This window comes from Panthera leo, chromosome B2, assembly GCF_018350215.1.
Source record: "Panthera leo isolate Ple1 chromosome B2, P.leo_Ple1_pat1.1, whole genome shotgun sequence".
Classification (NCBI taxonomy): domain Eukaryota; kingdom Metazoa; phylum Chordata; class Mammalia; order Carnivora; family Felidae; genus Panthera; species Panthera leo.
Genome location: NC_056683.1, coordinates 86,757,750 through 86,769,782, shown reverse-complemented (window position 1 = coordinate 86,769,782; position 12,033 = coordinate 86,757,750). Strand labels below are relative to the sequence as shown.

General features: G+C 39.4%; 1 protein-coding gene across 18 annotated transcripts in view; it reads right to left on the bottom strand.

Annotated features, from left to right (window-relative positions):
- The window catches only part of KLHL32 (kelch like family member 32), a 244,189-nt gene that overhangs the window by 80,280 nt on the left and 151,876 nt on the right, over window positions 1-12,033 (bottom strand). For 15 of the 18 annotated variants that reach the window (XM_042939405.1, XM_042939412.1, XM_042939403.1 and 12 more), the window contains one exon: window positions 9,393-9,608. In XM_042939405.1, the coding sequence (XP_042795339.1) occupies window positions 9,393-9,608 (216 nt within the window). Of the gene's footprint in view, window positions 1-9,392; window positions 9,609-12,033 lie in introns of those variants that run through there. The other 3 variants (XM_042939408.1, XM_042939411.1, XM_042939419.1) reach the window with 3 other exon arrangements.

The following is a 12,033-nucleotide window of genomic DNA, read 5'->3' as shown; positions in this document are numbered from 1 at the left end:
ATCTCTTTTGAATGTAAGTAATTCTGATCCTCTGAGCCACTCCATGGCTAACTTTAGATCCTGTCCCCTAGAATGCCCAGAACAGGAAATCTCTATGGCCTCCATGGCCACTCCATTGGACACTCAACTGGCCCAATAAGGATTCCCATAGAAATAGTCTGGGATGCAGGATATGAGCCACAGACTCATGTCTTCTGGAAAGAGAGTAGCATTTATCAATTCCAATAAATTATTTTTTTCTTCTTTTCTCTCAAACCCCATATTTAGACCATCACTGTCAAATTCTGCTACATAAATTTCTAAATCTTCAATATGTTGTGTATAAAATATATAATGATTCATCACTTCGTTCATTCTATCCAATCTCTAACAGCCTGCAGATTTCCCACCACACAGTCTATGTAGCTGCAGCAAATACAGTGGTGCTCCAGGTTCTCTTTCAAAGTGATTTAATTCCCTGGATTGGATTTTATTTTAAGCTTATTTATTCATTTTGAGAGAGACAGAGAGAGCATGACCGGGGGAGGGGCAGAGAGAGAGGGAGAGAGAGAATCCCAAGCAGGCTCCACGCTCAGTACAGAGCCTGATGCAGGGCTCAATCTCACAACTCTGAGATCATGACCTGAGCCCAGATCAAGAGTCAGATTTTCAACTGACTGAGCCACCCAGGTGCCTTCCTTGACTGGGTTTCAAACTGATCCTCCCTTATGGGCCTTCTCTTTATGCTTTAAATGTCATCACCTGTGCTTGAAGGAATGAAGGACTGCAAGGTGGTTTCCTACCTCTGCCAGAATGCTCTATTCACTTTTCATCAAACAAACCATCTAGAGCCCCAATTTTCCAGGCTCTGATAAAGAAAGACCCTCAGCAACACTTTCCTGCCCTGCTTTTATGGGAGTATTTTTGCAACTTCCCACAAAGCCATACAACAGGTGAAAATGAAGATTGGTAATTTCTTAGGAAATGTATACTGCTGGATTGATCATTATAGACTAATATAATCTCTTTGGCTTAGGAGAAGACATATCATGTACTTTGAGTTTCTGTTTTGTTACAGATTTGGTATACTTTGAGAGAATACAATGAGTTGAACCTATGTTGAACCTATACCGTGAAGCGAGTCAATCACTTACCCTCTGTGAGCTTCTGTTTCCTCCCTTGTTAAAATTTGGGTCATATTTGCCTTGTCAACCTTAACAGGCTGATGAGAGACTCAAATGAGATTATGTACATAAAAGCCATTTTAAAATGTAAAGCTCTCCAGGATTGTAAAGAGTTATTATTGTTGCTATTATTGTTGATGAACTTCTGGGCCTAGCCTCAGGGTTTCTACCTCATATATAGTTTATAGTTGGGTTTTATTTTTAAATCCCTGATAACCCAGGTAGCAGCAACATTACTGCAGGCCACCAATGCATAAGTAATATTCTCCAGCCATCTTTTTCCTTCTCACAGCAGCAACAACAAAGTATCCGTCTGGAAACAACATGAATCACAGTGAAAATTAGACGCAGGGAACATAAATATGTCATATCTCATAAATCACCTTGTTGTTCTGTTGTGCTCATTTAAAAAAAAAAGAGGAAAAAAACGATTAACTCATGGGAACAGCGACACACGAATACAAGTTAGGTCTCCTGTAATTTCTGATAATCACTGCCCCTCACAGCTACTCGACAATGCACAGCTCTAGTGCCGAGGATTAGCTGAAGCAAAGTCCCTCTGAAATGAATGTGTCGTGCATCTTGCAAAGGCACACGGCCCAGACAAACAAGAGCAAGGCCACCAGTCAAGCTCCTCTGGGATGCATCCTCACAGAGGAATTAGCTGCACATACATCAGGATGAATGACTAAATACACACTCTGGCAACTTCGAGCACCAAGCCCTGAAATAGCAGCGTTGCTCAGTGTTCAGCTGGGGGCCCGCAGAGGATAAAACGTCCACCGGGCACAGCACTATTTGGGATGCGAAGGAGCCACAGTTTATTCTCCTCACTAACACCTATGAGAGGAAAGTGGAGACATCCTCATTATATTTGTGGAAAACACTATATGTGGCTGGGAAGGAATGCCAGATGTTTCGGGAAGCAAATCGAGAAACGGTACACATTTAGTGAGGTTAAGGAATGGGAAGTGAAAAAATAAAACGAGATACCATGAAGATGCCCAGAAAGTACCTATCTGAAAAAAAAAAAATAGTAATGACATGCATGTAAGAAACTGAATTCAGCAAGGGTGTAAATATAATGAAAGACTGCAGTTTTGTTTGGGGATAAAAGTTTTCAGGCCACAGCATCTTATTCCATTTCTAGTACCCAAGGTCCAAGCATTAAAAATGATAATCTTATTCACAGAATTTTCTGATTAAATTACCACCCACAGTCTGATTTCTTTGAGGCTTGGACTATACCACATGGACTGACAAAGGTTTGCAAAGCTGTTTAGCAGGTATGTACAATGAACACTAGTTAACAATGAATAAAGCACTGAAGAAAAGGCAAAGGGACACTACGTTGTGTTGAAATGTCCAAACAAAAGCATTTCATTTTTCAATGTACCCAGAACATGTCAACATGCCCCAGATTAGCAAAGAAATCATCAAACTAGTGGGCACAGGTCATTCCCCACTGGAAGAGAATCAGGCATGGTAGCAGGCAAAGAGTAGCAGGTGGAAAGCGCCCCATCAGACTTTAAGGTCCATGAAAGCAGGGCCACGTTGGTCTCTTCCACCACCACTGCCCAGAACCCACGATGTAGCAGGCAAAAGTAGTACTCAGTAGCGCATGGTCGGGCAGGGTAAGCACTCAATAACTATTTGAAATAAATGAAGGAAAGAATGAAGTGCATGCCACAGAGCACAGAGTCAGAATTGACAACATGACACAGACATGGAGGCAGGTAGGCTTGGCCATTATCCTTGCAGTCTGTGGGCAGCACAACAAAAAACAGGAATCCTCAAGCCCTTCCAGATTTCTTTAAAATCACAGGATGAATTTGGTGCACCTCTGTGTCATTCACTCCCAAATATATTTGAGCCTCTATTTATGAATTTATTTTTTTTTAATTTCTCTTAGTGTTTATTTATTTTTGAGACAGAGACAGAGTGTGAGCAGAGGAGGGGCAGAGAGAGAGGGAGGCACAGAATCTGAAGCAGGCTCCAGGCTCTGAGCCATCAGCACAGAGCCCGATGCGGGGCTCAAACTCACAAACCATGAGATCATGACCTGAGCTGAAGTCAGACGTTTAATTGACTGAGCTACCCAGGCGCCCCTACTTATTTTTTTATTTTTTAAAAATTCTTTTTAAATATGAAATCTATCATCAAATTGGTTTCCATACAACACCCAGTGCTCATCCCAAAAGGTGCCCTCCTCAATGCCCACCACCCACCTCCCCTCCCTCCCACCCCCATCAACCCTGTTTGTTCTCAGTTTTTAAGAGTCTCTTATGTTTTGGCTCCCTCCCACTCTAACCTCTCTTTTTTTTTTTTCCTTCCCCTCCCCCATGGGTTTCTGTTAAGTTTCTCAGGATCCACATAAGAGTGAAAACATATGGTATCTGTCTTTCTCTCTCTGAGTTATTTCACTTAGCATACCACTCTGCAGTTCCATCCACATGGCTACAAAGGGCCATATTTCATTCTTTCTCATTGCCACGTAGTACTCCATTGTGTATATAAACCACAATTTCTTTATCCATTCTTCAGTCGATGGACATTTAGGCTCTTTCCATAATTTGGCTATTGTTGAAAGTGCTGCTATAAACATTGGGGTACAAGTGCCCCTACGCATCAGTACTCCTGTATCCCTTGGGTAAATTCCTAGCAGTGCTATTGCCTGGTCATAGGGTAGATCTGTTTTTAATTTTTTGAGGAACCTCCACACTGTTTTCCAGAGCGGCTGCACCAGTTTGCATTCCCACCAACAGTGCAAGAGGGTTCCCATTTCTCCACATCCTCGCCAGCATCTATAGTCTCCTGATTCGTTCATTTTAGCCACTCTGACTGGCGTGAGGTGATATCTGAGTGTGGTTTTGATTTGTATTTCCCTGATGAGGAGCGATGTTGAGCATCTTTTCATGTCAGACACCCCTACTATGAATTTAGAAGCTGTGGACCAAGGTAGGAAGAGTCCAAGAATTAGAAGACATGAATTTGATTTCTAGCCTTGTTACCTCAGGTTTTTCCATTTGTACCCCATGACAGCAAAGCAATGATAAGTGCAGAAGCATTCTTGAGCTGTGATATGACATTCAAATATGAAGCATTATGATAGTATTGTTTAACATATAGTAATGTTTGAAGTCCTTGCTTCTCCCTGGCCAGAAGTACATTTGGGTCAATTTATTTTATTTATTTTTTTTTTAGTATATGTGCTGCCGAAGCAAGCACGGGTCAATTTATTTTATAAGAGGTAAAAGATGAAAGCTGTGTGCATCACTAGTGTCTTCTATTTTCTAATCATAAAGGGACAGTTGCTTTTTGTTTGGGCTCACCTTCTGGGACTCCTTTTAAATCAAACTGTAAGTGGCTGGTTTTGTGGTGTAGAGAAAAGCCCAGGAGGAGCTTGCCAAAAAAAAAAAAAAACACCACAAAACACTGCATCTGAGGTTGTTGACTAGTCTAAACACTACGTGACTCATGTCCCTGGAGACATAAAGTAAATGTGTTATTAATAGTATGACTTATGGAAGCAAATTTCCAACAAAAGTACAACAAAAAATGCAGTTTTAAAAGGCCAAGCTCATTTTGTATACCAATTTTCCTAGAATAAATCCAGCCTCATGTAGGAATAGTGGTAGGATGTGTTCTTATCCATTCAATACATTTTAACATGAAAACTGTACACTATTGTTTTTATTTATTATTTATAGAGAGCAAAAGACCAGTGTTTAAGGCAAACACAACAGGCATAGCCTCAGCCTCTGGGGACACACAAAGACAAATGTAAACATGATTACCCCTAACCCCAAACCAGGTGACTCGGTCCCTCTTGCCATACTAAAGTGGAACGTGACCAGGATAAAGGAGACTGTCCTTGTAAGTTCTAATCCTGTTTGATGTCAGTAATGTAACCACTGAGTTGTTTCGTCAAAATACAAAAAGGAGGTGCCCGCTACCCAAGGTTAATAAAGAAATAGAGCATTTATATATGTCCTGTCCTTATAAAATAGTGAGTCTTCTTCATAAAAGTAGGAATCAGTTAATAAATTAATAACTGAAGGAAAATCAAAGTTCTCCACATTTAGAGATGAAACTAAACTAAATCTCTCTAACCCAATAATTGAATATTTCTAGAAATCTTTTTACCCCAGGATCTACTTCTTTATCTATATATATATACGTATACGTATATATATATATACATATACGTATATATATATATATACATATATATATATATACACACACACACATATATGTATGTGTATATATATATATACATATATATATATATGTGTGTGTGTGTGTGTGTATATATATTGAGAAAGAGAGAGAGAGGGAGAGAGAACGAGCAGGGGAGGAGCAGAGAGAATGGAAGAGAGAAAATCCCAAGCAGGCTCCATGCTGTCAATGCAAAGCCTGATTTGAGGCTTGATCTCACGAACCGTGGGATCATGACCTGAGCCAAAATCAAGAGTCAGATGCTTAACCGACTGAGCTACCCAGACACCCCATGCCAAGACCTACTTCTAACACTGCACCTAGCATGTAATAGGTGCTCAAGAAATATTCATTTTTATTTTCACAAACTATCTTTATCATTTTAAAATATCCTTCCTGTTTCTGCTACTTCAGAGATGAAATAATAATCCAGAGAGCTGAAATAATGGTTTAAAATCATAAAGATCCCTTCCATTTAGGGTGAGGCGTGGGAGAGGAAAACCGAGTTAGCAAACCTGTGCTCTGCCTAACACTCCATGCTTTTAGGCACTTCATAGGTGCTCAATAAATACTGATAGACGGAGGACCATAGCTTTTCCATGTGCTAGCAAATGTAAGAATTTACAGCATATTCAGGCTTTTTTCTGTCAACTGTACTCCCATGGAAAGTAATCTCTAAGCCCTCATTCTGGTAAAAGATAACCTGGGGTAGAAAAGGCAGAGAAGGCATTTTCCTCAGAAGAAAATGGATTAGCCAGCACTTCCTATGAAAATGAAAACAGACCCAATACATGGGAGTGGTATGGAATTTTTTCATTATTTCACTAGAGTTTTATAGCAGGACCCCGGGCTCAGCAGTCTGAAACTGAATGTTGAATATAACAGGAAAAATTTAACAAGACCCTACTGAAACAAAGTCCTGTGTTAGAGCTAAAACCCAAAAGCCAAACAAAATTGGTGGAGATTTGCCAGGTTACAAACGCGCATGGCCTCACGCCCCACGCTTCCTCTCAGCTGATTTGCTCATTTTTAGCCTCCTGTTTCTTTGAGCCCCATAACCAACTTGGTGTCTTTCATCTGGAACCAAGAAATCACTGGCCTTGAAACATCAGACCAAATTGTTAAGCTGAATTGAACTGAAAAATTTTTTAAAGCATTTTTCTGAGGGGACTTCTATGCCCTTCTACACTAAAGTGTGCATATGGTTCAAGTCTCTATGTTAACCTATGAATATAAAGAGAAGTTACGTAACAGGGCAAGTAGTTTTCAGCCATGGAAGGGAGGAAAAAAATGTCTATGGGGGATGAAGAAGCCCTCTGTGAGAAAAGAGACTTAAAGTTTAAAAACGTCAGATTGAAAAAAAAAAAAAAGGCAGATATAAGGCATAATTTTACAGGTTTCCAGATCCACAGAATGGTTATTACAGCCTGCAGCACATTTTATCAGGAAAGGAAGTAGATAAGGACACCAGGAGAAAGTAAAAAAAGAGTTTGTTCAGTGAGGATAATTTGAAGGTTCTTATGACGTCTTCAGAGACAGACGGCGTGAAGTCTGGTGAATAATGAAAATCAGACCTTTCACCAAAAAGGGGAATGTCCCAGATTACATTATTGGTTGATAGTGGAAGAACCACATGTGTAAACATGTGTGTGTGTGTGCGTGTGTGTGTGTGTGTGTGTGTGTGTGTGTTTACTGGGCTCTCACAGAAGTTACTAGTTGCACATATTAATCAAAGAGCACTACCCCTCCATCCCCTTTTCTATTACCTGTCCTACTTTGTGTCAATTTCCTTCCTCCTCCCCCACACCCGTTGCTTCACTGTTCTTCTTTAAGACATGGGATGGGGATTTGTCAAAGTCAATGAGCACTTTATTACAGTGAGAACGTTCCGTAATGAACAATTCAGCAATTTAATGAGATTCTGTAGATCTGTCTCCAGCCTGTCCATCAAGATTCACTTCTATAAAGCACCCTGACACTAATCCTCTGGCATACCCAATCTTCACCCTGGGCTGAATATTAGATTCTTCCATGGTATATTGCATTACTAGTATAACCTCAGCAAAAATGATGAACTTAACTATACTTGAGGCAATATAGCTGGTCTGATTTAATTTTTCTCTATTGAGTTGAGTATGAGGGAATTACTTATTTACTAAGATAAAGCAAAAACAGTTTCTTATTGCCTGCTGAACACCTAAACTGATCATATTTATGTGAGACTTTTAATTCTTTCTTGAGGACCAGGTAGAAAAGATATTGCCTGCAGCACAAAGCAGTTTTTAAAATTCTACGTGATAATATTAGTAAACTTTAGAGAGGCAATTATGATAACTCTTAAGTGGACAGTATGGAATTTTTTCGGATACTCAGACATCTGCACATTACCACTCTGGCATTCCCTTTGACCATGCCACAGAAAGAGAAAGAAGCCACAAGGATGATTGGCTCAGATCTCAATTCAGTTAGAAATAATTAAATGCAGAATTCATTCCAAGTCTTTCTTTTTCCCTTTGGGAAGTGAAGAAAAATTTGGGAACCCCCCACTTTGAATTGACCAGAAAATTTTGATGATTTGCGTTTGTGGGGGGAGAACCACAGGTATTAAAATTCATACCAAAAACTCATCCTCACCAACTTTTGACCTCTACCTGAACAAACATTATCAGAAATACCTAAGAAGGAGAAAAAAATATGGCTTATGTGTTTTCCTCATATTTTCTTTCTCAAGACAGCATAGAATACTGGAGGGATGAAGGCAGGTGTCTGCAGACTCGGGTTTGTAGGCTGGCTCCTTTCTGCAACCCTGAGCAAGGCACTGAATCCCTATTTTGCTCATCTGGAAGATGGGGTTATAACAACTGTCCTTCAAGCCTGTTGTGATGATAAGTCATTGAGTTTACAAAGAGTCTGGGTCCTGGGAGGCCCTCAGTACACCACAGCTCTTATTATCCTCACTGGTGGGGCAAGAGTAGAAAGGAAGTTGCTGATTAATGTAATACAAAGAAAGAAATAAGGGAGAAATACATCAGCAAAATTATTAGTCAGTTGAGTCAGATGCTGGATAATTAACAGATACCTCTGACTCTGTTTTGGCAAGAGTTAGAGTTCTCCCTGAATGCCATTTGCTAAGATACCAGGAATTTACTATGCTGTCAGCTAACAGAAGACTTCATATTTTCCCTCGTATTCTGTATGTAAATTGCTTTCAAGTCATCATGAAATCTTGAAGGTATGCTGCCCCATAAGTAGCTACATAGCTAGCCAGTGTTCAGAGAGTGAGGTAGACAATGTTAAACAAAGGGGATAAGATGGGCTCTGTTTCCCAAAGACACCATGTGAATTCTCAAGTAAAGTCAGTGGGGATGAGTAGAAAAGGATTTAAATTGAATAATCAGTTTGAAAATACAAAACCTCCTCCCATCCTCTAGACATAGGATATTCGAAAAGAATGCTACGTCAGGTGGAAAGGCAGGGCTTAGGAAAATAGCAATGAATGCAGAATGAACTAAGGAGGGAGATTTTTCCACTGCAGTGCAAGAGCTTCATTTCATTTAAGGTCCCAGCTGCTCTCTGCTGCAACAGAGAAATGCTTCTGAATTGTTTACAGGAAAGCCCAGCATCTATTCTGATTTCATTGGTCTTAAATGCGTATAAATAGCACTTGACGATCCATTTTCTCACACTCAGTTTGAGAAAATATTTTTATCAAGAGAAAAAAATTCTTGACTCTTTCTGATGTGACTCCCCCTTAGGGTTTTGGGAATCCCCAGCAAGGGTCTGAGGAACCATACCTATGATTCCCTGAGTTAAGATGAGCAGAGGCTGAGGCCTTGTAGCCTCAAGGGTTGGTGTTCTCCAATCATTTGCCTACCATGACTGCTAAGACTTTGGCTCTGAGGAGAACCAAACCAGACAAAACAGTTATCATTGTTCCTCAACTGCTCAACTTTGAGCCATCCCATGCCTTCTCCCTGCCAAAAGAAGGCCCATGCAGAGCCCCCTTACCTGCCAGATCTGCTCTTCACTCAGGGAGGTCAGGCGGTCACTCTTCAGAACCTCCTGGAGCAGACAATAAGGAAGCGTTAGAACGTCTTCTGGGCGACTCTTCAGGAGCTCAGAGAGATGTTTCACTAAGAAATCGATCACTGCCTTCTCCAGCAAAGTGAGGTTAAAGAGGTCAGCAAGTCTGTACAGATCCAAGTAATTAAAGCTATTTAATTCCTGGGTGCCAAAAAAAATAAAAAATAAAATAAAATAAAAATGGGGGGAAAAAAAGAGCTCTTAGAAATTAATCCAAGAAAGAGCAGGCAAGAAATTCAGACTGACTCACTAAGGTTTGCATGACAGGCATGGGGGAAATGGGACTCCACTGATAATGTAAAAAACAAAAAAAAATTCCCTTAATTATAAGACTCTGGCAGAGAACTGCTGTTCTAGAATTCACCCTTTCTCCTGACTTTGTCCCTCTTTTAAAACCCATATACTTAAAGATACCTTAATAAAGGGGTTGAAAGGAGTTTCTGGCTTCACTGATTGAAATGTTAACTTTGCAACTTTTTAAAACCATTTTACCAATGAAGAACAGTGATTTTTCTACCCTGACCATAGTTTATAGCTCGTAGGCAATAAGTTTGTTCTACTAAAAAAACTGTGAGTGCAGGTAAGTGGTAGTCGTGATTAGATGACACAAACTATATTAAGACAGACTTGACTCTACTCTTCCCCAAACCTCAAATTCAGTAAATCCTTAAAACTACCCATCTTAAAAAAAAAATAAAACAAAACAACCCATCTTGACTTAATGAAATTAAAACACATATTTTTACATGTAAGGTCTCAGGAAATGAAGGAATCTCACAGAAAATATTCTTGTCCTGAATAATTCTATTAAACCTACCTAAGATGAACAACTTATAAGTGTTCTTCATTTTTTGTTAGCTTCAAAAATTCAGACAGCCAGTGACAATCTTTCCTTCTTTTTCAAAGAGCTTCTGTAGCCATGCTCATTCTGGAAGGATTTTCCCTGTCTCTACCGGTTCTCAAGCTTGTATCCAGGGCCCTAAAATAGTGCCCCCAGAGAGACAGGACTCCTGTGCAAACCTTCTTTAACTCTGCAAGAATCACAGTGGGTACACAGGCTTGTCGATAGAAAACTTACCTATTTCAAGTAGAATTAACATTGTTTCCCTCCCCCCCATTATTAACTTTAAATTTTTAATATGGGAGCAATATTTTCCAATAGCTTAAGGAATGCAAAATACCATCAGATAGCTATTTCACTCCACTAATCTATTTAAGTAACTTTCAACATATTTTCCCCTTTTCTAGTTATCTAAGAATATTAAGAACTCTTTCTAAAATATTTATATTCTATTTCTATCATATCTGAAAGCTGAAAGGAATATGTTCTAAATTTGTGCTGCCCAACATGGTAGCCACTAGCCCCAAGTGGCTACTGAGCACTTAAAACACGGCTAGTCTGATGTGAAGGTATAACAAGTGTTAAAGATACACCAAATGCCAGGAATAAGAAAAACAGAATGTAAAATATCTCATTAATAATTTTATATTGATTATATGTTAAAATGATATTGTTTTAGATAAAGTAGGTTAAATGTTAATTTCATTAATTTCATAGGTTTCTTTTTATTATTTATTTCATCTGTTAGTAATTAATTAATTTCATCTGTTTCTTTTAGCCTCCTTTAAATGCAGCTACTAGACTATTTAGAATGACAGATGTGGTTCCCATTGTATTTCTATAGCACAGTGCTGTTCTACATAATAAAATGTTAATAAAGAAATTGTGAAACAGCTCTTTCAGTAACAGCTGCATCATCACCACAGCTACTTAACTTTTTTTCCCCCTACTTTAGATTATATTTCTTTGGGTAGGAGATGACACTTTAATTATATCCTAACAGGGAGTCAAGCTAGCTAACTTCAGGAATCAGCATAAGATTCTGGCTCTTAATAGCTCTATTTGCCAAAACAATTGAAAAGGAATAAATGCTTCTCTTTAAAATAAAGTTTACTATAGATGATCACTAAAATCCACAGCAACTCAAATATCTGAGTCCACTCACAGCCATTCAGTCAAAATACCCTGGCTTCCCATTCAGAAGATTTTATCAAAGTGATATTGAAGATTTTGACTCTCACACCAATCATTTAAAATAATGTTTAAACTTGTTCCCCAAATCTTACTTCTTAGGATTGGTAAATTTTACTCTGGAAGGAAAGAATGTGTAACCCTTGCTTCCATAAAGGACTTTAGTACCAACTCCTTAGGGATCAGTGTTGTTTCTGGTCGCTACATCTATGAAGCAAGTTTAAGTGCTCAGTGTCCTAAATACGACTTCAGTGTCCTAGTAAACCACTCTGCAGTCCCCCAAAGGCATGACAGACAAAGTCCAGGTGATATCAGTGCTTTTCAAGTACCCCAGACACATGCCCAAGGCATGGCTCAAGGTCCTGAGGCAGCACCCAGCAGCACGGCACAGACAGATTAGCATGCATAGGAGCGGACACAGCTAAACTCAGCAAAGTTACAGGTGGACAGGCAGAGCCCAGCAAAAAATGTTTTCTCTCACTTGTTCTCCTGCCCGAACGGTTTATACAACTGCAAGTTTGGGAGTGGATTATG